At 38.1% G+C, this 23481-nt stretch overlaps 1 protein-coding gene across 2 annotated transcripts in view; it reads left to right on the forward strand.

Annotated features, from left to right (window-relative positions):
- The window catches only part of ntrk3b (neurotrophic tyrosine kinase, receptor, type 3b), a 181479-nt gene that overhangs the window by 94300 nt on the left and 63698 nt on the right, over nucleotides 1–23481 (forward strand). For both annotated transcript variants that reach the window (XM_067445178.1, XM_067445179.1), the window contains exons 6-11: nucleotides 1–98; nucleotides 183–324; nucleotides 9866–10171; nucleotides 10295–10309; nucleotides 12063–12112; nucleotides 12206–12308. The exon at nucleotides 1–98 is cut by the window's left edge and continues 45 nt beyond it. In XM_067445178.1, coding sequence (XP_067301279.1) covers nucleotides 1–98; nucleotides 183–324; nucleotides 9866–10171; nucleotides 10295–10309; nucleotides 12063–12112; nucleotides 12206–12308 — 714 coding nt within the window. The remainder of the gene's footprint in view (nucleotides 99–182; nucleotides 325–9865; nucleotides 10172–10294; nucleotides 10310–12062; nucleotides 12113–12205; nucleotides 12309–23481) is intronic.

Below are 23481 nucleotides of genomic sequence, written 5' to 3' on the forward strand. Positions count from 1 at the left end.
AGGGCGACAACGTGACGCTCAGCTGTAACGGCTCTGGTTCTCCGCTACCTGAGGTGGACTGGACCGTGAACGGCCTTCACTCCATCAACACGCACCAGGTGAGTGCCATTCATCCCACACCAAACTAACTATTTCACCTCATGTTCAATCTAACCACAGCATAATGTTTGTCTGCCCTCCAGTCGAATGTCTATTGGCCCAACATTCACTCCATCAACCTGACTCTGGTCAACGTGAGCAGAGACGACAACGGATTTGTTCTGACCTGCATCTCTGAGAATGTGGTCGGGATGAACAATGTGTCCCTTCAGCTGGCTGTGCTATGTACGTATTTTTGCTTGTTACAGGTTTTCATGTCTCATACTGAAATGATACATCAAATTATGCAGTTTGTTGAGGAAAGATCAGGGGCTGGATTGACAAAACATTGATAAGAATAAAATTCTTCTCAACTGCTTTATGCTTATGTTCTTATTGAATACTGTGTACTCCCAAAAACATTTAAAAATGTCCTCATCTTTTTTTCTTAAGACTGTTCTAAAGACAAGCCTTGAGCAGAATTTGAATTTCTGAAAAGAAATTGTGAATACATTTAAAATGAAAAGTTAAAGATAACGTCTAACTTAAAGGGCCCTATCTTGCACCCAGCGCAATTGACTTTGTACACCGACGCAAGTGTCATTCCTATTTTGCACTATTTTCACTCCACAGAAGCACGTCGCTAAACTAGTGAATGAACTTGCGCTCCCTGGGCGGTTCAGCACAAAAAAGGAGGCGTGTTCCGGCGCAAACAATCCCTGGTGCTATTTTGCTGTTCCATTAAACAATTGCGCCACTGACCAGAAAAAACCTAGTCTAAAGTCAGTGGCGCGTTGCGCGTTGTTCATTATGCTATTTTAAGGGCGCATGCTTGACCATAATCTATAGCGTGCACAACACGCATACACTTTGCTCATGTAATCTACACAGATGCAACAGTTATTTTTGGAAATCATAAATTGTTACACTAAAAAAAAAATATTAACACATTGTGGTGTGCCATGAAGATGTGAAAAAATAGGAATAAAACTAGCTTACAAATTATTCAGGCTAATTGTAGTAATTAAGGATCAGACCTGTTTGCCCAATAGTGGCAAGATATATACGTATATAAGGACATCTGACAAATTGGTTTGTCCGTCAAGAACCAGGAAAAAAACAATAATAAATCGACTGAAAAACTGAAAAAACTGTTTAACCGCCGCTATTTTGGGTGGGTTTCTCCCATCCCCATACAACACCTTTCGTAAGGGCTGCTCTTACAAGAACATCAGTCACGTCAGCTGTGAACCGCTCCTGGCGTGCGCTGGTAAATACGCCATAATAATAGCAATCCATAATGAAACTTGCGCACCTGCTTTTAAAGGGAATGTTGGATAACGCTCTGATTGGTTTATTCACGTTACGCCCAAACCACACCTATGAATATTGAAGCTACTTCAGACCAACCCCTTTTCTACAATTTGCGCCGGGCGTAAGAGCCATTTATCCTGCCGGGAAAATAGCAACAGCGCAGAGACCCGCCCACAAAGTTACTTGCGCTTCGGGCTTTGACACTTGCGTTTCAGATCGTTAAAATAGGGCCCAAAGTCTTAAATTCCCAAAGGTAAGATTTTGAATGAATGTATTGGGTTGTTTTGAAAATTAAGCATTACAACTTAACATAGCTACATTACTAATACTAGGGGTGTGTATGAGTACAGTGACACCAGTCATTGATATTGTAAACAATAGTCAATCAGTCATTAGGGACCTCATTTTTACTTTCATAATAACGAAACCATTCTGCACATGAGACATTCAGCACATTTGAGAGCTGTACAGGACACATTCACTTCACGGAGAGCAGCAGAGTGATTCATCTTAAAACAAAAGAACTATACATGGCATATTAAAAAAACACTACTCCAAGCCAGTTGAAATAAAAAATAGCGTGTACACTTAATACGATTATTACAGCAATCTTGCAGACAGCCCAGAAAGACAACATTTGTGAGGTTTTTTCTTTGAGCGTTTTCTAATCGTACTGCGGTTCTTGCCAAAGTCTGTAATTTTCTTAACAGAAATTTTCTTTAGAGACCAGAAAATTTCCCAAACTCTCTAGCAAATGCTTAGCAGCACACTAAAAACCATTCAGAGCACCTTGGCAACTACATAATGCTCTGCCAATCCCCCATAGCACACTATCAATGAGTTTTGTCAAGCTGATCTCATAGTAATTTGTACGTATTTTATGAGGTGGCTATTCGAATCATATGAATCCATACATTATTTTCAAAAACAGTCACCAAGAGACTATCCCTAACCCAGCCCCTTAACCTTAAATCGTACAAAAACGTATGAAGGAGGTCGTACAAATTAGCCATCTCAGAAAATACTTATAAAATGCTGTGAGATTGCGCTGAGTTTTGTACATTAAAGCGCCAGTCCTTCAGAAAAAGTGAGAATCTAGTTCTATTAGTATGTTTTCATATCTGGTTCTTTTGAAAAGCGAAACATCAAGGAAAAGACTCTGGTGTCCCCAGAGTGTGTACAGGTATGTGAAGTTTTAGTTCAAAATAATTTTTTATAACATGCTGAAATTGTAACTTTTTGAGGGTGAGAAGAAACATGCCGTTTTTATATCTGTCCCTTTAAATGCTAATGAGCAGTGGCTCATGAGGCGGAGCTTCAAGAGCACCAGTTAGCAGCTCTGATTACCTCATGCAACGAAACTGTTTAACCTTTTATGTTCAAACTGGAGTCGGACAATGATGGAGAGACTCAAGAAGAAGTGACAACATGTAGAATGAGAGATGTTCCTGAATGATTAGTTATTTATGCAGCTGATGTGGAGTTAACATCTTCAAGTCAGTGATTAACATATTCTATCATGATAATATCCCCCCTTTTGCTCCTGGGGGCGGGGTTTATGTACATTTCAGGGAAGCTTGTGTAGTGCTACCAGCCGTTTGTTGAAGTCCTTAAAAAGCAATTTCTTCAAAAGAAAATAACTTTGCATTGAACTTTGAGCATCATAACTTTGCAGATACTATTTATGCTCTAACAGCAAAATAACACACTAACTAAAGTTTAAAAAGTGAAATCTTAATCAACCACCCCTTTAATGCGCCCCTATTTCGCCCCCTATTACTTTAAAGGAACTGTATGTAAGAAATGTATTTCAATTAATCATAAAATCACCCTGATATGTCACTAGACATTAAGAAATCATGTTAACTTCAAATACTTATATCACTGACAACAGTAGTCTGGGAAGGATATTGTCATTTAAAAGTTGTTTTTGCAGCCCTCAACTGATGTTGATGTTGACATGTTGTGTTTTAGCCTGAAGCTCCGCCCTCCACTTATCGACCAATCACAAAGTCAGTAGTGTTTCTGCATCTGGGTTGCCAGATCTGCTCTAGTTACCACAGCTGTGGCTACAAACGTTCCTGCTGATCCTGCAGCCTATCTGGAACCTCGAGTCAGGGGGAGGGGGAGAGGGGATACACCGCTCTACAGTCATTTGAAAGGGATTGCAGTACCAGTTTTGGCCACAATTTTACATGCACTTGCTTTAACTAGTATCAAGCACAAACTGCGTCGAGCCTCATTGACAGCTTAATAAAGAGAAACAAAGTCAGTTTGAGATCCATATGTTTTATTCTATTACAGGCAGGGCAGTGTAAGTGTGTGCATTTAAATACATTCTCATTCTTTAAAGTTAAAAGACTGGCAGGGTATAGTGACAAACATGAAAAGAGTTTTTCCTTTTCTTTTCTTTTCTTTTAAAGAATGATGGTTCAATCTATATATTTTTTAAAGTAAACATATGGCCACAGTATCAGAGTTTTGTTCCTGAATAGTCATAATTATTCTCTATTTATAATTTTTACTATAGATATATCAATATAACTATACATTTGTGATAAAGTCATCACTATGTATAGTTATATTGATGGTATTGATGGATTTATGGTACCTGGGAGGGGGAGAGGGGAAAGTCATTGCAGTACCAGTTTTGGCCACAATCTTACATACACTTCCTTTAAAGGTACCCAATTTATTTTTGGAGGTCTCCTACAATCAGTTTACATGCATACAAGTTAAAAAAACAAACATTTTTTTTCATAATATACATTGCACATCACATTTCTCGAAGTGTCTAAAAACGGTTTGTGCAAAGTTTTAGTCTCTCTAAACGCCTACTCTCCTCCAACTGCTCAGACGGCCCAGTCTGATTTCATTGGTCTACTGTCTAGCGTGTTGGAAACCAAACACCCGTTACCATACCAGAATTTCAGCTCTAGAGGCCTTTTGTATACACAGTGGAACACTTGCATTGGTTTTACCATATCATTTGGAGTCCTCATCATTTTGAAGTCCATGCAAAGTGGATTTGCGGCACAGAAAACAGAATCTTCTCCTCATGTCGACAACACAAACCAAACTCTTCCAGTCTCAGCTACAGTGCTTGAGGGCAGGTCAAAGTAGATGTTGTTCATGGGCAATGAAGAGGCATTATGGAAATGTGTTACAAACCTACACGGAAAGTGATACTGGAATTGCTGACAACTCATTTTTCTTTTTTCTTTTGGGAGATATTAACTTTATTTATCGTTCACTTTGATCTTTCAATTTTTGCAGACCTTTCTACATTCACAAACTATATTACTCACTGCATGAAAGGCAATATTTAAAAAGGCATAATAGGGACACTTTAAATCAAACTAGTATTTGGAATGATAATGTACATAGTTTCAGAGTTTGTGTAAAAGGGTGGAATGTGTAAAAGTCTGTAGAAAACACTGAATAATTGTTATTCAAGTCCTTTTATTTGAATAATTTAAATACTGGCTGTGAATCCTTATTTAGAAATCGTGCTAAATATGTATTTATTAAAAATTGTTGCAAACAATTTAACACAGATATTCTTAACCCAGAACATCCATTTTCTCCTTTGAAAAACAAAACTGTCTGACACGTTTAAAATAGAACAAGGTACTAAATAAATTGATACACCAATTAACAGCTATGAACCTGTAATCCTTTGTGTTAATTTAATCAGAGGGTGTGCACGTATTTAGGGCTCGCGTTAGGTTGCGATACATAAAAATAGACCTCTTTCCCTGCACCATGTTAAACTGGGTTAAACAGGTATAAGATGAGAATTTAAAATTGAATCTGCGACAACTCACTGCCGATGTTAATGATTCAGGACTCAGATATGATTGGACACTCAGGCATGATTATGTTCATTAAACAGCACATGATTTTAAGACAGCGAGTAGATGAAAAGCATTTCACTTTATCACTCTACTCACTAATGACTTTGACGTTAAACTGAAATGACGGCAGTAAGATATACAGGAAAACTTCTGAGCGGAAGAACTGTCAAGTTTGGTTTTAATAACCAAGTAAAGAGTCTTGTCTTTTATGAAAGAGTAAGGAATGATTGCTGATTATAATCCCTTTATAAAGCTATTTATATTATATTAAGATTTTTATCCTGTTAATATTTGGTGTCCCATTAAATATTCTAAAGTAATAATAGTTTTTTTTTTTTTTCATATTACTTAAAAAAAGAAATATATTTTTCCTAGGTTCTAGGATTTATAGGTACTTTACTTTTATTTAATGACTTACAAATTGACATCGTAATGTTGCATGATTGTAGTTTCTCTTGCACTTTATACGGTTACGGCATGATATATAAGGCACGAGGTGAGAGAGAATTTTTATTTCGTAACTCCAATTTATTTTGGGACTTCAAGGTAGCATTTAGTCAACCGGACTAAAAGTCCTTCCACCATGCAGCTTGTCATGTGACAAGCACTTGGAAGACAAAAGTTAGACAAAAGTTAAAAATACAGCTCGTTATTAGTTGTTAAAAGTTTATTAAAGGTGCACTATGTAGTATTTTTGCAGTAAAATATCCAAAAGACACCAGGCCAGTGTTATATATTTTGTTCAGCTGAGTACTTACAATATCCCAAATGTTTCCAACTATTTGTAAATTGTGAGTAAATTGCTATTTTAACCAATGACCCGGGACGTTTCAGCATAGCGTTTGAGAGAGTCGCCTGTCAATCGCATCATATCTTTGTTACCCTCAGTTTCCGGTTTTATTTGGCAGAAGCCATAGGCGTCGATTTCGGGGGAGACGCGTACCCACAAGATTTCGTCATTTTGTACCCATCACTTTTTTGTGTGTTGAAAACCTTTGAAAGAAAGAAAGAAAGAAAGAAAGAAAGAAAGAAAGAAAGAAAGAAAGAAAGAAAGAAAGAAAGAAAGAAAGAAAGAAAGAAAGAAAGAAAGAAAGAAAGAAAGAAAGAGAAACATGGGACAGTTGCTGCTGATTTTGTTTACATTATCATGAGGCGCGGCGCTCCTCCAAACAAGTTCACAGAATGGAACCCCACGACAGAAAGCTAATCGTGTTTCTTTATTTTACAATGCCACAATGCAAGTAAACACAGCAATTTTGAACAATGTCTTTCTTTTATTATCTGTATGACCAAAATTACAGATGTTTTCTCTGCTCCTTCCCGCGGCCGCCTGGCGCGCGCACATATTCCAGCATTGCAAACTTGACATCGCAGTCAGTTCATTATCAAAATAAAATAGCCAACCTAATATATAAGAAGTTACACAGCTCAGTTTATATAGTCAATAATAGTCACTGCTCTGTTGTGTTTCCAAGTAAAGACCTGCGCGGGACGGATTTTATACCTTCTCCTAACCTTCTCCCGCTCCCGTACGCATTAAAGTATAAATAGTAGCCTACGTGTAAGTATAAACTGTACGTCCTTGACACTATTTTAAGTAATTTAACGGAAAAGCAAGCATGTGTATGCGTAGGTTGTCGTGGCAGAATACGCGCAAAGTGTGCTCCCATCATAATTCCAAAAAAGATATGATCTCAGTTCATTGTGATCTCACAAAGCTAATAAAAATGTCTGCACAATGAATCTTCCATAATGTCAATACTTTCTTTGCTATAATCAGAGGATTTGCCAGCATACAGAATTCAGCACTGCACAAAAAACTCCTGTGAGTGGATTCTATCTTAAATGCATCTGTTTGGCCATTGCGTTTTAGAAATAAACACATTGGTTACATGCACAATGCAGCAAAAACGACTCTGCCTGCTTGGACATGTAAATCGTTTTTATTTAGTTTTAGTTGTTCTTGTTGGTTTTGTGCAATAGATAAATAACAATTTATTTGTTTGTAGATGTTTTATTTTTAGATATTTTTATTTTGCGGGAGTCCCGCAAATAGTTTTATTCTCCCGCAATCCGCACACACATGAGTAGCTTACCGCCAGCGCCCACTCAGCCATCAAATCTTGTCCCGTGGCCACTCTATATTCGTTGGGTTCCGTGAGTCCAGCGGGAGTGCAGGTCTATATTCTCAAGCATATTTTTGCACGTGTGAAAAGGATGATTTAAAAAAAAAAATCAAAAGGCCAACTGTCTTTGCGAAAGGTCCATTGTCATATGTGGACACCAGACTTTGCAAATGTTTAGTCTACTTGGAAAAGCAGGGAATCATGTACAATGTCTTATTGCTGCTTTTAACATAAGCCATTTTAATCATTAGCCTACTATACATGAATTTTACAATTAAATGAAAAGATATGGATTTTTGTATACATTTTTATTTATTTACATTAGTAGACTAAGCTACAGAACATCGTCATTCAAAACATGACCAGCTCGAAAGAGAGAAAAAAAGTAATGCATCATTGTACCCAGCACTTCTGAAAATGCACTTCTGAATGCGTCTCTGTCCCCAGCACATTTCAAACCAAACTGACGCCCATGGCAGAAGCACTTTTCTTTTAGCAGTGTGAACAAGTGTCACAGCAACCGCTGAGCGAACGCACAGAGTAACGTCATCACATTATTTTAAACACACTTAAATGTGTCTAATAGGATAAAAAGAGCTGCGTTACCTCATACTCGTGACCGGAAAAACGGGAAATAGTACTGGCGACTGTGTTCCGTCCCGTCATAATAAAAGTCCCATTTCTCGGAGCAGCCAAGAAAAGGTGTTTGTTTGTGTAACAATCGAGCCAGCGGCCGTGCTCAGCTCCACAACACTCGGTCCTGCTCTGCTTCACACTACAGTAACGTTAATAACCGCATTCATGAACGTGATTTCTGCCCGAGTCCTATTTTCAACCGGCAGTGAGGTGAAGACCACATGTCCCAAGATGCTGCGCTCAAACTTGGCGTCATCAAACTACGCCTTTGTTTTGAATAGGGGACCTCTAGTGGACGGAAAGTTGCATAGTGCATTAATTACTATTTAATCAAATATCAAGGAAGAATTTTTTTTTTATGTGGCATAAGGTGAAGTGAGAGCTGGGCCGGGGCAGCAGGGGACAGGTCTCGTTCGGTTCGACATCAGATTATCGCGGTATTGCGGTTTTTCGGGTTCGGTTATCACTCCTCTAATATATATATATAATACGATCTGATATACAATACACACAAGATTTCATTACATGATAATCCTAACATCAGATTTAAGAAACATCACAATAGAGTGCAGTGTCAACAAAGCCAAAAGGTTTCTCTGTTTCACTTAGGCACATTAATAATGCTAATGAAAATTGCACCAGTAGAATTTTTGCATTCCTATCAAAAGCTGTGGAAAATGAGATGCACATATGGGATGCACATCCCTCCTGTGCTCTTTCTCTCTCCTAGTGGGATTGCAGCAGGACTCCCTAAATGACAGGCCTCATGCAGTAGTGAGAGCAGACAGGCTGAGAGCAAGGGTGCTGCTGCATGCTGATTCTAAAACACATGTCATCTGTTTAGGCGGGATGTGTTCCGAGCCGCTCTACAGGAGGGATCTCTCTCTCGTCTAGTCTCATCAGTCAGCCAAGCACAAATCACTTCGGCGAGAGAAGGCAGCCGACAATAATGATGCCTTCTCATTTGAATGACAAACAAATGCGCAGTGTCGGACGAGACGTTTGCATTTGGTTTACCTTTGAATAGTGTACAATAATATACAGTCTGTGACAGCAAGATTACGAGCTGTCCCTCTGTCCGTTTATAATCTGTCCATTTTTCAATGAAGGCCCAATTTTATAAACGTAAAATGCATATTAACATAACAGTGGGCCTGAGTTTTACTGGTCCTGCTTTTTACTTGACAGCAACTCCATTGTTATGAAATCTATGCATTTCACAAAAGAAAAAGAGTCTTTCTTGGGTCTGTTATATTAATGGAATGGAAACTTGCATTAAAGGAGTAGAACTTTTATGATCTACTCACTCACATGATTTTGGTTGTTTTTACTTTTATTTTATTTTATCTTAGAAACATAAAAAAAGATGATGTTGGGCAGAATGTCTGAGCTTCTGTTTTCCATACAAGGAAAGTGAACAAAGATTTATACAACTGAAGAGATACAATGCATGCACACGTGGCACATGTGCACACACACACACACACACACACATGCGCACACACACACACACACACATACACAGCAGTTATTTATGTAATTTATTATTGTGTTGGTGAAGCTGAATTTTCAGCATCACTACTCCATGCTTCAGTTTCAGAAATCATATATGCTGATTTTCTGCTTAAGAACATTCCTTGTTACTACTGTCATCAATTATAGATTTCTTATGATTGTCCATATTTAGTGCATATGTAGCATCCTACCTAATCAAAGGAAAAATATTAACATTTAGGTGCATTTCATAGTAGATTTTATGCCTTGTTTGTAGTGTTACCACAGGTGGTTTCACTGATATCTGTTCCATAAAGCCTCAGTCTTCTTATAAACCCTCCATTTTAATTTTCTCATCAGTTCCGCCAGTAATCCTGAAGCTAGACGAGCCGGAACGACGCCATCACACCTGCATCGAGTTCACCGTGAGGGGCTTTCCCCATCCCACACTACGCTGGTTCCACAAGGATCGTGAGATCCTAAAGAGCCAATATATCTACATGGAGATGGAGTACTACCAAGATTACTTGGAAGGCTGCTTGAATTTTGAGAACCCAACGCATTACGACAATGGATACTACACCCTAGTAGCTAATAACTCCCTCGGGTCAGTTACTAAAACTGTCCAAGGCTTTTTCCTTGAGCCACCTTTTAGTGACGATGACGGTAAGTCTACACAATATAATTTATCACGAGGTATGGATTTGCTGTGATTTTATTCATTTTTTATTCTAATAAATACTGATATATACTATATATATTTCTTTCTCTCTCTTCTCTTGCTGTTAGTAATAATTGAATACAGTAAGTGCCTCGCTTTTTGACATAAAACATACAGACAAACAAAACATATTGGTCACATCTCATCTCATTCTGTCTTGTCAAATACACTATAATCTATGATCTTAACTTCATATATAGCATTGAAGGATTTGATAAGACAATATCATATTTAAAGTATTCTCTCATACACTAGGTCTTCTCAAGAGCACGCAGAACTTAGCAAACAAGAACCTATTACATAGTAACCACTATTCAATACTTGAGTCTTCCTTTTTGTGTCTGTAAAAGTGGACACCCAGACAGTTTACAGAGATAAACTGAAGAATAGTGTAATGTATAATGTATCACGTATACAAGCCCTACATTAAGATTTCATGATGGTGTAATTGTCCAGCGGAGGACGGCCGTGCTTTGGGTGTATGATGCAGCAATATGTGAGCTCTGCTACACCTCTGCTATTACAGTTCAATTAAATAGCAATTCCTCGCTGACACTTGTGAACACATAAGCCACACAGGTTGAGACAAAACCCTCCCTTACAGAAAATGTGGCTTTCAGGCAGCATCATAAATGTAGCCAATAAGTGGAATGAATGTAGACATATCCAGTGAGGAAGTGAAAGATTTCAATAGGGGGGAAAGCAGGGCTAGGGAAATGGTTGCAGGGCTGAATAGTCATCGAGTCAAAAGTCTAATTAAATTAGGTTTATTTCTTTATGAATTTGAGAATCACACTGGCATACATTAAGACGGAAATACTTAAAATGTTTTGTTGTTTGGTTGGTTGACATATTTGATAATAATTATAATATATATGATTTTCAAACTATTCAAAAGTAAACCGATATATGAGACGGATCTCACGAAAATGCGTATAAATAGTACGAGTTTGCAATCTCGTGGAATGTATACGCCAAAATGAGTTTTGGCGTGCTTATGGTACGCGGTTTTTCGCGTGCATATGAGACGCACTTTATGGCGTATTATACATACGAACCCCCCACCCCACCACCCTAAACCTACCTAAGAGCGTGTCATATGCACGCCATAAAGTGTGTATCATATGAACGCGAAAAACCGCGTACCATACGCACGCCAAAACTCATTTTGGCGTATACATTCCACGAGATTGCAAACTCGTACTATTTATACGCATGACCATGAGATCGTGTTGGATATATTCAAAGTACTAAAAAGTGTGACAACTAGCCCCGATCTCCTCTGCGTCAGTGTTTTAATTTTTTATTATTTATTTAATATTATAGCATTTATTCATATTTTGAATAATCTTTTTATTTTTAGATTTTCAGTTTTAGTGATTTTGTTAGGTGCTGTTGTTTTTATTAGTTTAATATTATTGGTAACACTTTATTATTCGCTAACTAGCTGCTTATTAGCATGAATATCACTAGGATATTGGCTTTTTATTAGCACTTATAAAGTACTAATGTGTTATTCTAAATCCCTTAATCCCAATACCTAAATGTACTACCTTACTAACTATTAATAAGCAGTAAATTAGGAGTTTAATGAGGGGAAAGTCATAGTTAATAGTGAATGTGTTCCCCATACATATTTTATTTCAGTTGATTAGACAAAATTTCTTATTTTCAAATTTTTCATGTAATACTATATAATAATTTATTTCAGCTTTATTTTAATTAACAAAAACAATTTGTATACTTTTAGTTTTAGTTAATATCAATACTGCTCTGCATAAATAAAAGCATTTTTTGGCCTTCTCAGTTTTATAGTGTCATTTCTATTTCCTGTAGCTCCAACAACTGAAGATGAGGCGAAGAGACCTGAAGAAGATTCATTCGGAGTAAGATGTCTGAAGTTCTCCTTTAATTCAGATTGCTCTTTTCAGCAGACGAAGCCCTGTCATTGACTGCTTTATTGTTTTTTTTCCCTGTAGATGTCGGTTGCTGTTGGTTTGGCTGGCTTTGGCTGCGTCTTCCTGATTGTGATTTTCGTCCTCATCAACAAGTATAGCCGACGTAACAAATTTGGGATAAAAGGTAAGAATAGATTATTCTGGTAGATTTCCTTCATGTTAAAATGCTCCTTCAAGATGAATCCATATTTAAAGTTTTTGGTGGATATTCAATGGATTTTTTTGTTGGATAGGGTTTTATAGGGAATTGATTGGATCATGAAAAGTCTGTATACGACTAGTAGTCTCTATGCGATGCTGGATGGGAGTAACTGAAAAGTAAGAGGGCTTTATGAAGACACATGAAAAGGAAAGTCAGTTTAGAGCAAGTTATTATATTTTGGTAAAAGATTATAAAGACAAACATTTGTGTCTTAATATGTCTTCAGATAAAAGGGTCCATTTTGATTTCATGTTGATTGAATATTTTATTCGCAGTGGTAAAAAGCAAAACTAGAAGAAAAAAAACATCATTCTTTTCACCCTTTCTCGAAGCAACACAATAGATTTCCTCAGTCTTTCAGTTGTCAATCACCCAGAGGGACTCGGTAACATAATAGTTCTCGGCTTTGGTTTTGGGCTATGTTTAGTGCCTGCTTTTAAACAGTGGTCTGGCACATCATTAGTCAGATAGGGTTTGGTTTGTGCTGTGTGGGTTTGTGTGAATAGAATTTGAGTTGAATGCATCCTCCAGTCTCAGACCTTGGGGAGACAGTTGGCGGAAATGCCTGCGAGTCTTTCTTTGGTTAGCCTGACTTCCTCAGCTAATATTATAGTTTATATCACTGTGGTGCAAGTGTTTTTAGAGATATGTTTTTATTCAAACCTACGTTTGTAGTAGGGGTGGGCAGTACCACCAAAAAAAAAAAAAAAAAAAAATGATGACGATGATGATGTGATATTTTGTTTAAATCCTAAACGGAGAGCTTGTTTGTATATGCATTCAACCTTCACTATTTCTCTCTGAAATGATGATCTTGTTGGTAAGTATTTACTCTTGTGTATCCTTAAATATATATATATTTTTAAAACACAGGCAAAGATTGTTTATTCCAGAATGCGTGCAGACAGGGTTGCCAAGTTTTTACAATAAAACCCGCCAACTACTAGCCCAAAACAATAGTTGGCGTTTGGGGGTAAAATGTGTGTTATTTTGGCTAAAATAACATAACAACATAACAAAAAACATTGGATAGTAACGTTTTAAAATGCTAAAATTTGCATTTCTGGGTCTATATATCACATAATTGAGGATGCGTCAACCCGCGGACATGGAAAACAACGTCGGGAAAACCACAGTCTTGGCAACACAGTGCAGTTGAGTTCTGTTGACATTTAACAACTAACGTTGTGCGTCGCTCAGTTGCTCTGATTGGTTGTAGGTCTGTCCAATTGAGGTATTTCCAGGTTCGATTGAGACACGCCCCATTGTTACAGCCCAATGGAGCAGTATCAGACTCATATTCTGACTAGAACTGAGTATAACAACATCAGGCCAATTGATCATATCATTCAAGTTATGAATCTTATCTGAAAGGGATGCCTGATGTTCAACCATATTTAATAATATTTAATTCAATATTTAATAAGTTGCACTAAAAACTTGACTGCACTGTTGTTCACTTCATTGATTTGCACTATATCTGTTATTTGCCTTGCGCTGCTTTATTTAACTCAATTTTACATTTTATTATATGTCTTTTTTTAACATTCCCTTATTGTATAGTTGTACCTACTTTTTATATTTTATACTTGATCTAGTTATTTTGTAAGCTTTAATGTGAATGTTATCTGTATGCACCGGGGTCTGAGAGTAACGCAATTTCGATTCTCTGTATGTATGTACTGTACATGTGTAAATTGACAATAAAGCAGACTTGAACTTGAACTTGAACTTGAACCCAAAATACAATTTCTGACATCATTCACTCGTTTTGTTCCAAACCTATATGCAATTTTCTAGATAAATATATGGCTGTCACAATTATTCATCATTTGATCATGGTTATTATATAATTGGGATAACCTCAGTAAGTGTGCAGTTTACATTTCAATCACATTTTGCCATCTGAATAAGGGAAATTATATTGCAGTTATAATATTAAATCCAGCATTACAATTGCAGTTACATAGCTAAGACTTGCATCCTCTTCCAGCATTGTCCTCACTTCACTCTGCTTTCCAATAATGACTGTGTGTCTAAGGCAGTATGTCAAAGAGGAAACAAATGACAGAAATGTATTTTAATCTGACCTCATATCCATCTTTGCTTTTTAAAGAATATGCCCCATAACCAACAAAAAAAGACATTGGTCTATACATAACCCTCTTGACCCAAGACTCCCTGCTCTTTTCTCATATAAGCTGTGTGTCATAACAGGAAACACTCTCTTTTTTATGACAGTCCCGTGAGAGACAAAGAATAGGAGCACCGTTCAATCTGAAAGGAATTTTGTTTCACGGTCATTAGCAAGTTTGAAGAGGCATAAAAGGATTGACACTCAAAGTGTGACGTCAATACAAGCTCTTTTCAGAACGCTGGCCTTCCCACAATACACCACTTGTACTGTTTTTCTCTTCAAATCAGCTGGAGGTCTTAGGCAGCTATTACCTCAGAATGAGCTGTATTGAATTTTTGCCTCACTCAATCATTTTGGAGCCTTTTTTTGCAGTTGGAGTTTGATCACAGACTATTTTGGGGCAGGCAGTAAAATCTGCTTTGTGTGTGTGTGTTGTGTGCGCATTTTCATTGCTTTTTGTGTTTGGACCATTAGACTGCTATTAAATCATCAGATCATGAATGGATGTTGTGCTGCACAACGTCCCATTGATTTGACTTGCATTTCAGGGCACTTCTACAATTGGTAAAGCTTCATAATCTGGCTCAGTCTTTACTTCATTGTTTGGTTGAAATTGAGAGTTTGTAAAGAGTTAAATTCAAGAGAGGGAAACCAGTACATGAATATTCTTAATTTAAGACCATCCTAAGTGTTATTTTTTGTGTGCTTTTTTCCTAATGTATTTACTAAATGGACTTGTCTGGCTATCATCAACCCAAGCCCAATTTAAAATTGAACATTGGTCTGGGGAGTCTGCTCTGTATGTTTTACTGCACAAGAGGTGTGATCAACTGGCATTATTCAAATAACTCTTTACACAATTGGATAGTCCTTCAACCAATCAGACCACAAGAGGGGTGATCAACAGGCAAACGACCCATCGCTTCTCTATCCGTCATCGAGTTAAACCCGGCAATAGCGCGCCAGGTGGATAAGCCAGTCTGTGATTGGTTCCCGCAAAAGTGTAACAGAAGCAGTAGAAATGAAGAAGCTGTAGTATTTGTTTCCAGACTGACAACAGTACAGAAGCTGTAGTATATGTTTCCAGACATGTTTCCAGTTGCAGCGCAAAATTGAATTGCCGGCAGATCAGGCTGGATTTACCCAGTCTATCCACAACTTTCCCAAACTCTGACCTTTCCCATGATCGCTTTGGCAACTTAGAACAAGCCGGTAACGAACTTCTGGTTTACGTTAGTCTATACTGTTCTCAGCTGAACGCTTGGTTGTATTATCAGGACTTAGGAGTAGACTTTTACAACAACACTTCAGGCAAAATGATCACATGTCCCAGATGGTCGCATGGATCGGACTATCTTACAAGAACTTACTAATATCTGTAGCACTAAGCGGTTCACCTGAGTTATGCGGCGCAGACATTTTGCCACTGTGTGGTAGGCTTGGCTGTTCCTATGAACCATGCAAGAGTTACTTTCCGTCAATGCGCCTGTAAATCGATTTTATTTTATTATAAATAAAGGTTTATTTGTTTCTAGTTATTTATTTTGTTCACCCGCATCCGCATTCACCCATCAAATATTATACCGCGCCGCACTCGGTTGTGCTGGGTCCCGCGGGAGTGCAGGTCTCTATTTGGAAGGTAACGTTAGGCTGTTAGAGCGGTCTTGCTACACATTAAATCTTTAAATTATTGAAAACAATAAACATACCCCTTGCAAAAAAATTATAGTTTTACTGCAGTATTTTATATAGGTTAAACTAATATATTAACGCAATAATTACATTTACAGCACTGAAATGTTAATTTTTATTACAATGCACTTAAATTCATTGAAGTTCATGCATCTATTTTCATGTTGATTAAAAAAAAGTCTACTGACAACGTCTGACATGAACATTTCAACAATTTTAAATATTAGCTCGTTGGGCATTGAATGGAGTGCGTAGGGTGCTAGGCAGCATGTCAAACGGGTCAGTTTATGTCGCATGGTTTATAGAAGCAAGGTCACAGAGGTGTGAGACCCAGGCGCTCAGCGGCGCTCAGCACTCATTAACCCCGGTGAGAGCAGCCTTAACTCGGCTCGTCCTTCTGACGACTGCCGCTGCCTGGCAGAAGCCCCTCCCATGACGCAAATTCGCGTCTGTTGTTTAGTGAATGAAGCGAATGGATTCAAAATGTTTACGCGTCCAACTTCGCGCAAATAGCACTATTTATTCGCGTCACTCGTGTCTGGTGTGAACGTAGCATAACTGTTATGTGTGCCAAACCGGAACTGAGATACCTTCAACCGGAATTATCGAGTGTCATGGCGACGCCCACTAAGACTTGCAGGAAAGTTGTGGATAAATGGACTATTCAGGCAGTAAGTATTTCTTAAAGGTGTAGTTCACCCAAAAATTAAATTTCTGTCATCATTTACTCACCCTCAAGATGTTGGACTACATTGTCTTCCATAGTAATTTGTTTTTCCATACTATGGAAGTCAATTCTTCAAAATATCTTCTATTGTGTTCAGCAGAAGAAAGAAATTCATAATTTTTTGGATGAACTTTTCTTTTAAGGTGATGTGCGTGAAAGAAAAAATGCACATATACATTTAAATGGCAGTTGCTTTATGTGGGAAAAGAGCTATTTTAGGAAACGTACACTTGTAAGCCCAAATAAGTTGACAAAACAGTTAATCAGTTGTAGCTATTTTTTTTTTCTTTTTTTCAGAACTGGCCATTTTGTAAGTTAATTCATTTTTAACTTAAAATTATCACGTAATCTTAATTTAAATATTTTACTAGTGGAAATTGAATAAATGCTAATTGGTGACATAGTGCTTTGATAACATTAGCATAGCATTTGCTGAAAGAGTATGGCAATGAGAACATTTAACATATATCTGTTCTCAAACCAAGCTCATTCTCCACTTGTCATCATGAGGATAACCCGCAAAAGATGTATAACAGAAACCCTTCTAAATTAACATAGCAAAGCTTTAAACACTACTAAATCTCACACTTAACATTAATCTTGCACAAAAATTATATAACATTTAATTTTAGCATTTACACTTTCTTTCAAGTGTCATGGAAAAAGTTAGCCTGACGTTGTCATTCTAGTCAGAGTATGAGTCTGATACCGCTCCATTGGGATGTGATTATTGGGGCGTGTTTCAACCGAGCCAAGAAAGACCTCAATTGGACAATCAACAACCAATCAGAACAACGGAGTAAATGACGTATGTTGAGCGACGCATAGTAGTGGGAAGTTCGGATAATTTTACGGACTTTGATCTTTGAATCTCGTTCAGCAAAATTAACAAATCTTTTTTTGAGTCATTTCAGCAGAATATAATTCAAATGTCACATGTTAAATTCCCCAACACATCTAATACTTATTAAAACGTTGATCACATTTTTTTTATAAGCTAATGCAGCCAAGGCCAAACTTTAAGAAATGATTCATTAATTGCTTTGTTGCTGTTAGTTCACCTCACCTCAATCCGAATCATTCTTTCTTTTGTCTTCCCCCATTTAATCATGTCTGTTCCCTGGAAAGATTAGTAGCCTTACACCTCTCCTGTCTTCAGGTTTGAGATGTTAGTTCCATCATCAGTGTCTGATCTGGGTCGTGACTGCCCAATAAGAAATGAATGCAGTCCCCAAAACAGAATTGATTAGTTCGCCTTCAAGTATTCGGGTTCCAGTCATTCGTTTTCACAGCCCCGTCGGCTGGATGCAGAAGATCCTGTACAGAACGATGGCCTGTAGCGCATGCACTGTCAACACAAAATGAACAAATCGCTCTCTGAGACAACTCATTGTTCCCGAGCCATATTTAAGATTAGTTCAAAAAGAACAAATTCATGAACGACACATCACTAACACACTGTTGTCAACAGATCTCAACTGCACACGCTGGAAGAAGCAGAAAAAGAAGGATACACTGAGTATTTACTAACACAATCATCATTTTTGAGAGAAATAGTAAAGGTGAATGCATATACGAACAAGGATTAGAGGATTTTAGGATTAGAACAAATTCAACCCAAGCGCTCTTTGGTGACGTGGATCATCATCGTATAAAGCCGAACAGTCGATTGGTCCGAACAGTTTCTGTTCAGGCATAATTACTCCTCAATGGACTGAGTCCAGACCAAATTGCCCAACCTCAAATGTTGTGGGCTGGGCTAAATTCAGCTGGCATCCAGGCTAAGCAAAAGCATGCTGGGAAATCAAAATCTCAGCTCAGTTTCAGTTAAATGTAAGTTTGGCTAAATTAAAAGAAACAAGTTCATAAAAGTCAAAACAGTGAAACAATTCAGATTACTTACAATGTGTCGGTTTCATGAAAGAAAGTTCTAAATACTTATAAAAGGTTATTGAACAAATTTGTTTAATTTGAGTTTTCCTACTCAAACCAATTCATTATTTTAAGCATTAGGGTTTACAGTGTCTAAGTTTGTTTTTGTAACATGACCATATTGCAACATTAAGGCAAGGAAGCAAAGCATTAATGCATAACCTGCCTGTTGTAAGATCTGTATTATAATCAGCTTGCTTCATCCCTTCATGAAGTGACATTACAGATACATCGGGTCTCATTCACTAACTGTGCACACGTGTATTTGGTGTAAAACCTGTATGCTGTTTTTATCCAGGCATATTGATCCATACATTAGACATTTTTCAAAAAGTAACAAAAAACAAATGACAAGAGTAAAAGAACGTTTGCTTTTATGGGTCCTGTTTAAATGGCTAATTTATGTCTCTGTACAGACTTCAGAAGGACCCAAGTGTCTAGAACAAGTAGATGGATTATTTTTATGGCATCCCGGACCTTGTTGAAACGGTTATATGTTTGTTCAGAGCTTTTGACTGTAGACTGATTTGTAAATGAGGCACAGTGTAATGGAAACTTTTGTTGAAAGCTGAATCATATAGAAGCTATGTCCCAAATTGTATAAAAAATAATTAGGCTTTGCCTGTAAATGAAGGTTTTATATGGATGTTATATGGATGGATGCTTTTTTTCAGGACTGATAGAAATAGAGGGAATGCACGTGACGTCACCGTCAGCTAGAGCGACTGAGATAACGCCTCGCTCAGTGGCAAAAAGACTGAGAGGCAGCACTGGCTTACAACATGAATGCAGCGAAAACACACAAAACCAGGGCCAGCGCCAGAGGGGGGGTAGGGGGAGGCTTGTCCACAGACCCAATGGACATCGCTGTACCGAGTTTGAGATGGACTTGATAAAAGCTTGTAATTTTCTCACACAAACCACAGCCAACCTGCTGCTGCTTCTGCTTTAAGAGGGAAAGGCTGCCCATAACTGCTTGTCTAGGATATGTAATACTCTGTAAGAATTCGTAATAATAGCATATTATTAGCGAAAAGGAGCTAGCAAATGATCCAGTGTGTATCTGTATTTGCACTCGTGAAATGATTAGCTACATTTCCAACGTGTTTTCGCCTCGGTGAGTAATGTAGCCAATCACAGACATGTTTGTAGATATCTACAACGCAGTTGGCCAATCAGAGGTGATGAACTTGGAATTCACTCACCGCATCACTCACTCGCAAGTGTTTGTCCAGGTGCTGAGTTCAGTTAACAAACAAGCGCATCTCTGTAGACATTGTGAAAATAAGAGATTCATTGTATACCAGCTTCACTGCGGAAATTTGTGAGATTGCGTTTATTGAATGAGTGACAGCTTATAGTGATTATAAAGGGAGCACTCTTTGTGTGCTGTCTGGGCAATATAATTATTGTTTATTTTTTATTAATAGGTCTATAATATATTCCGATATTTGAATAAAACTTTTGTTTTCCATTCATGACAAGCAGCCACATACACGCTTCAATACATTGACCCATCCACATATACATGCGGGATTCACTCGAAAAATGTGATGACTGATCAGTTATAAATAATCATGTTGAAATCAGGCTCATAAAAATGTCAGGAAAACACGATTCCTGGCTGCATGTCATTATCCATGGATCACTGAATCTTTGTTAAGTTGTAAGGAACACTATATAGAGCCCAACCTTTAGTTTAAACTGATAATCGCATGCTCAACTCACGTTTTCCTCTATTAACTGCAGTCACGCAGCAGCTCTTCTGCCACTCAGCCCCGGCTGAGGGGGCGTGTTCTGGCGGGAAAGTGACTTCGATGCATTCCCTCTATTGTTTCCTCTACTAAATTTCATGGCATCAACACATCTCAACAAAGTTGGGAAAAGGCCATGTTTACCACTGTGTGGTCTGCAAAAGTCTGGGGACTGAGAAGACAAGTTGCTCAAGTTTAGGAATAGGAATGTTGTCCCATTCTTGTCTAATACAGGCTTCTAGTTGCTCAACTGTCTTGGGTCTTCTTTGTCACATCTTCCTCTTTATGATGCGCCCAATGTTTTCTATGGGTGAAAGATCTGGACTGCAGGCTGGCCATTTCAGTACCTGAATCCTCCTCCTATGCAGCCATGATGTTGTAAAGATGCAGTATGTGGTCCAGCATTGTCATGTTGGAAAATGCAAGGTCTTCCCTGAAAGAGACGACGTCTGGATAGGAGCATATGTTGTTCTAGAACTTGGATATACCTTTTAGCATTGATGGTGCCTTTCGAGATGTGTAAACTGCCCATGTCACACGCACTTCGGCCCGAAGATCATGGGCATCCAGTATGGTTTTCCGCCCTTGACCCTTACGCACAGAGATTGTTTCAGATTCTCTGAATCTTTGGAAGATATTATGCACTGTAGAGGATAATAACATTTTACTATTAACCATCCATCCAATCACTCTATCCGTCCTTCCATCCGTCCGTCCATCTCTGTCTGTCTGTCCATCCATAACTCTATATATCCTTCTGTCAGTCTATCCAACTTTTTCTCTGCCTGTCTGTCCATCCGTATTTTCTCAATTCAGTTCTGAATTACACACAACCCATGGTAACCCTGAAAGTCTTTACTGTCACATTTTAACAATGTAATGCATCAATGGTGATAATTTATTTTTTATTTTTTTTATCTTACTGAACACAAACTAATTGTATATACTATATAGTATGCTTGGTACCATCTTAATGTTATTATGAGACATCTGAAATGACATGAGGTATGCTTTTTGCCCAATATTGGAGAGGAAGACTGAGTTATGATGACACATGATCGTAACATCACTAACTGCATATGACAGGGTTTATTTTAACATCACCGCGAAAACCCTCCCCTTTGCTTCCCCTCCACGCTCTTTGCCCTGATAGCTCACCTGCCTATTAAGATCTTATCATTGCTGTCACAAGGGCTTAAACCTTCCTCGGCTACATTACTGCAGCAAGCCAAGGGCTGTTTAGCACACATCATCAAACCAAAAGATTTCACGCCTGACTGACTCACCTTGCCCCAGCAAATGAAGCAGTCAATGGAGCCACACAGAACCACAGCTCACATGTGAAGACTACCGCGAACATGTCTAAAACAACCCTGATATGTGGTTTCTTTGACAGACGGCTATGCACGTAAAACACTCTGAAGCTGTCACTGATACGGAACAATAACCACTTTCTAATGTCAAAATCAGACCAAAAAGAGCAGGGTTTTTTTTTTTACCAATCCTTGAAAGTGTAACAGGGACAGCCAGCTCCATTTTTCAATTTTGAAAAGCACTTCACTCCATTATGATAGGGGTTTAAAAGCATACTTTCCCCATTGAATTAATACAGGGTGCTTTTTCAGCCACATTCCTGCCCTACCAGCGACCAAACAAGTATCTGTAATCACACCGTTTTGGTAATAAAAATGAACATATACCCCTCTTGGGATGGAAAACACCTCTGTTCCAAAAAATCCTTGCTCATCTCGTATTTTATCATTGTTTCAGGTTCATTTGTTGCTTAAGTGCTCCCCAGCTCTCTTACACAGTGCCAATATGAAACCATTATGCCTGACAATAGCAGTATTTGGTATTGTAAGTGGTGTTTGCTAAGGCATTTTAACAAACCTGAAACCCTACATATTTTGGTAGGGTTTCAGGCATTACTGACTGCACAGTTTGCGCACTATATATATATACACTATATGTATGCATCCAATTGAATATTTTCTAGTGACTGATCACATTTTAAATTTTCATTTGGCCAAATTGAATATCTGTGAATTTATGCAATTTAATTCACAGAAATTCAATTTGGCCAACAATTTTTTTTAGATGTGATCAGTCACTAGAAAATTTTCAATTGGAGACCTGATTTTTTTTTTACAGCGCACTACAGACATGATTGACACCTCAAATAGTGTGGCCTAGTGAGGAAAAATCTGTTATTCCTTTTTTTAAGTGATCGGACGCGCATTGTTTTACTTACTGGACTTTAGAACAAGGGGAAACCCAATAGACAGAACAGCTTTTGAAATTGGACGCTGATAAAAGAGCAACTTTGACTAAAATAATCACTCGTTACAACTGAGGTTTGCAGCAAAGCATTTGTGAAGCCACAACACGCACAAACTTGAGGCGGATACCCCACCAGGTACCACTCATCTCCAAATAGGAAAAAGAGGCTACAATTTGCACAAGCTCACCAAAATTGGACTGTTGAAGACTGGAAAAATGTTGCCTGGTCTGATGAGTCTTGATTTCTGTTGAGACATTCAGATGGTAGAGTAATTTGGCGTAAACAGAATGAGAACATGGATCCATCATGCTTTGTTAGCACTGTGCAGGCTGGTGGCGGTAGTGTAATGGTGTGGGGGATGTTTTCTTGGCACACTTAGGGCCAATTGGGTATCGTTTAAATGCCATGGCCTACCTGAGCATTGTTTCTGACCATGTCCATCCCTCTAATGACTACTTTCAGCAGGTTAATGCACCATGTCACAAAGCTCGAATCATTTCAAATTGGTTTCTTGAACATGACAATAAGTTGACTGTACTAAAATGGCCGCCACAGTCACCAGATCTCAACCC

The sequence above is a fragment of the Pseudorasbora parva genome, chromosome 1 (assembly GCF_024679245.1).
Source record: "Pseudorasbora parva isolate DD20220531a chromosome 1, ASM2467924v1, whole genome shotgun sequence".
NCBI classification, from domain to species: domain Eukaryota; kingdom Metazoa; phylum Chordata; class Actinopteri; order Cypriniformes; family Gobionidae; genus Pseudorasbora; species Pseudorasbora parva.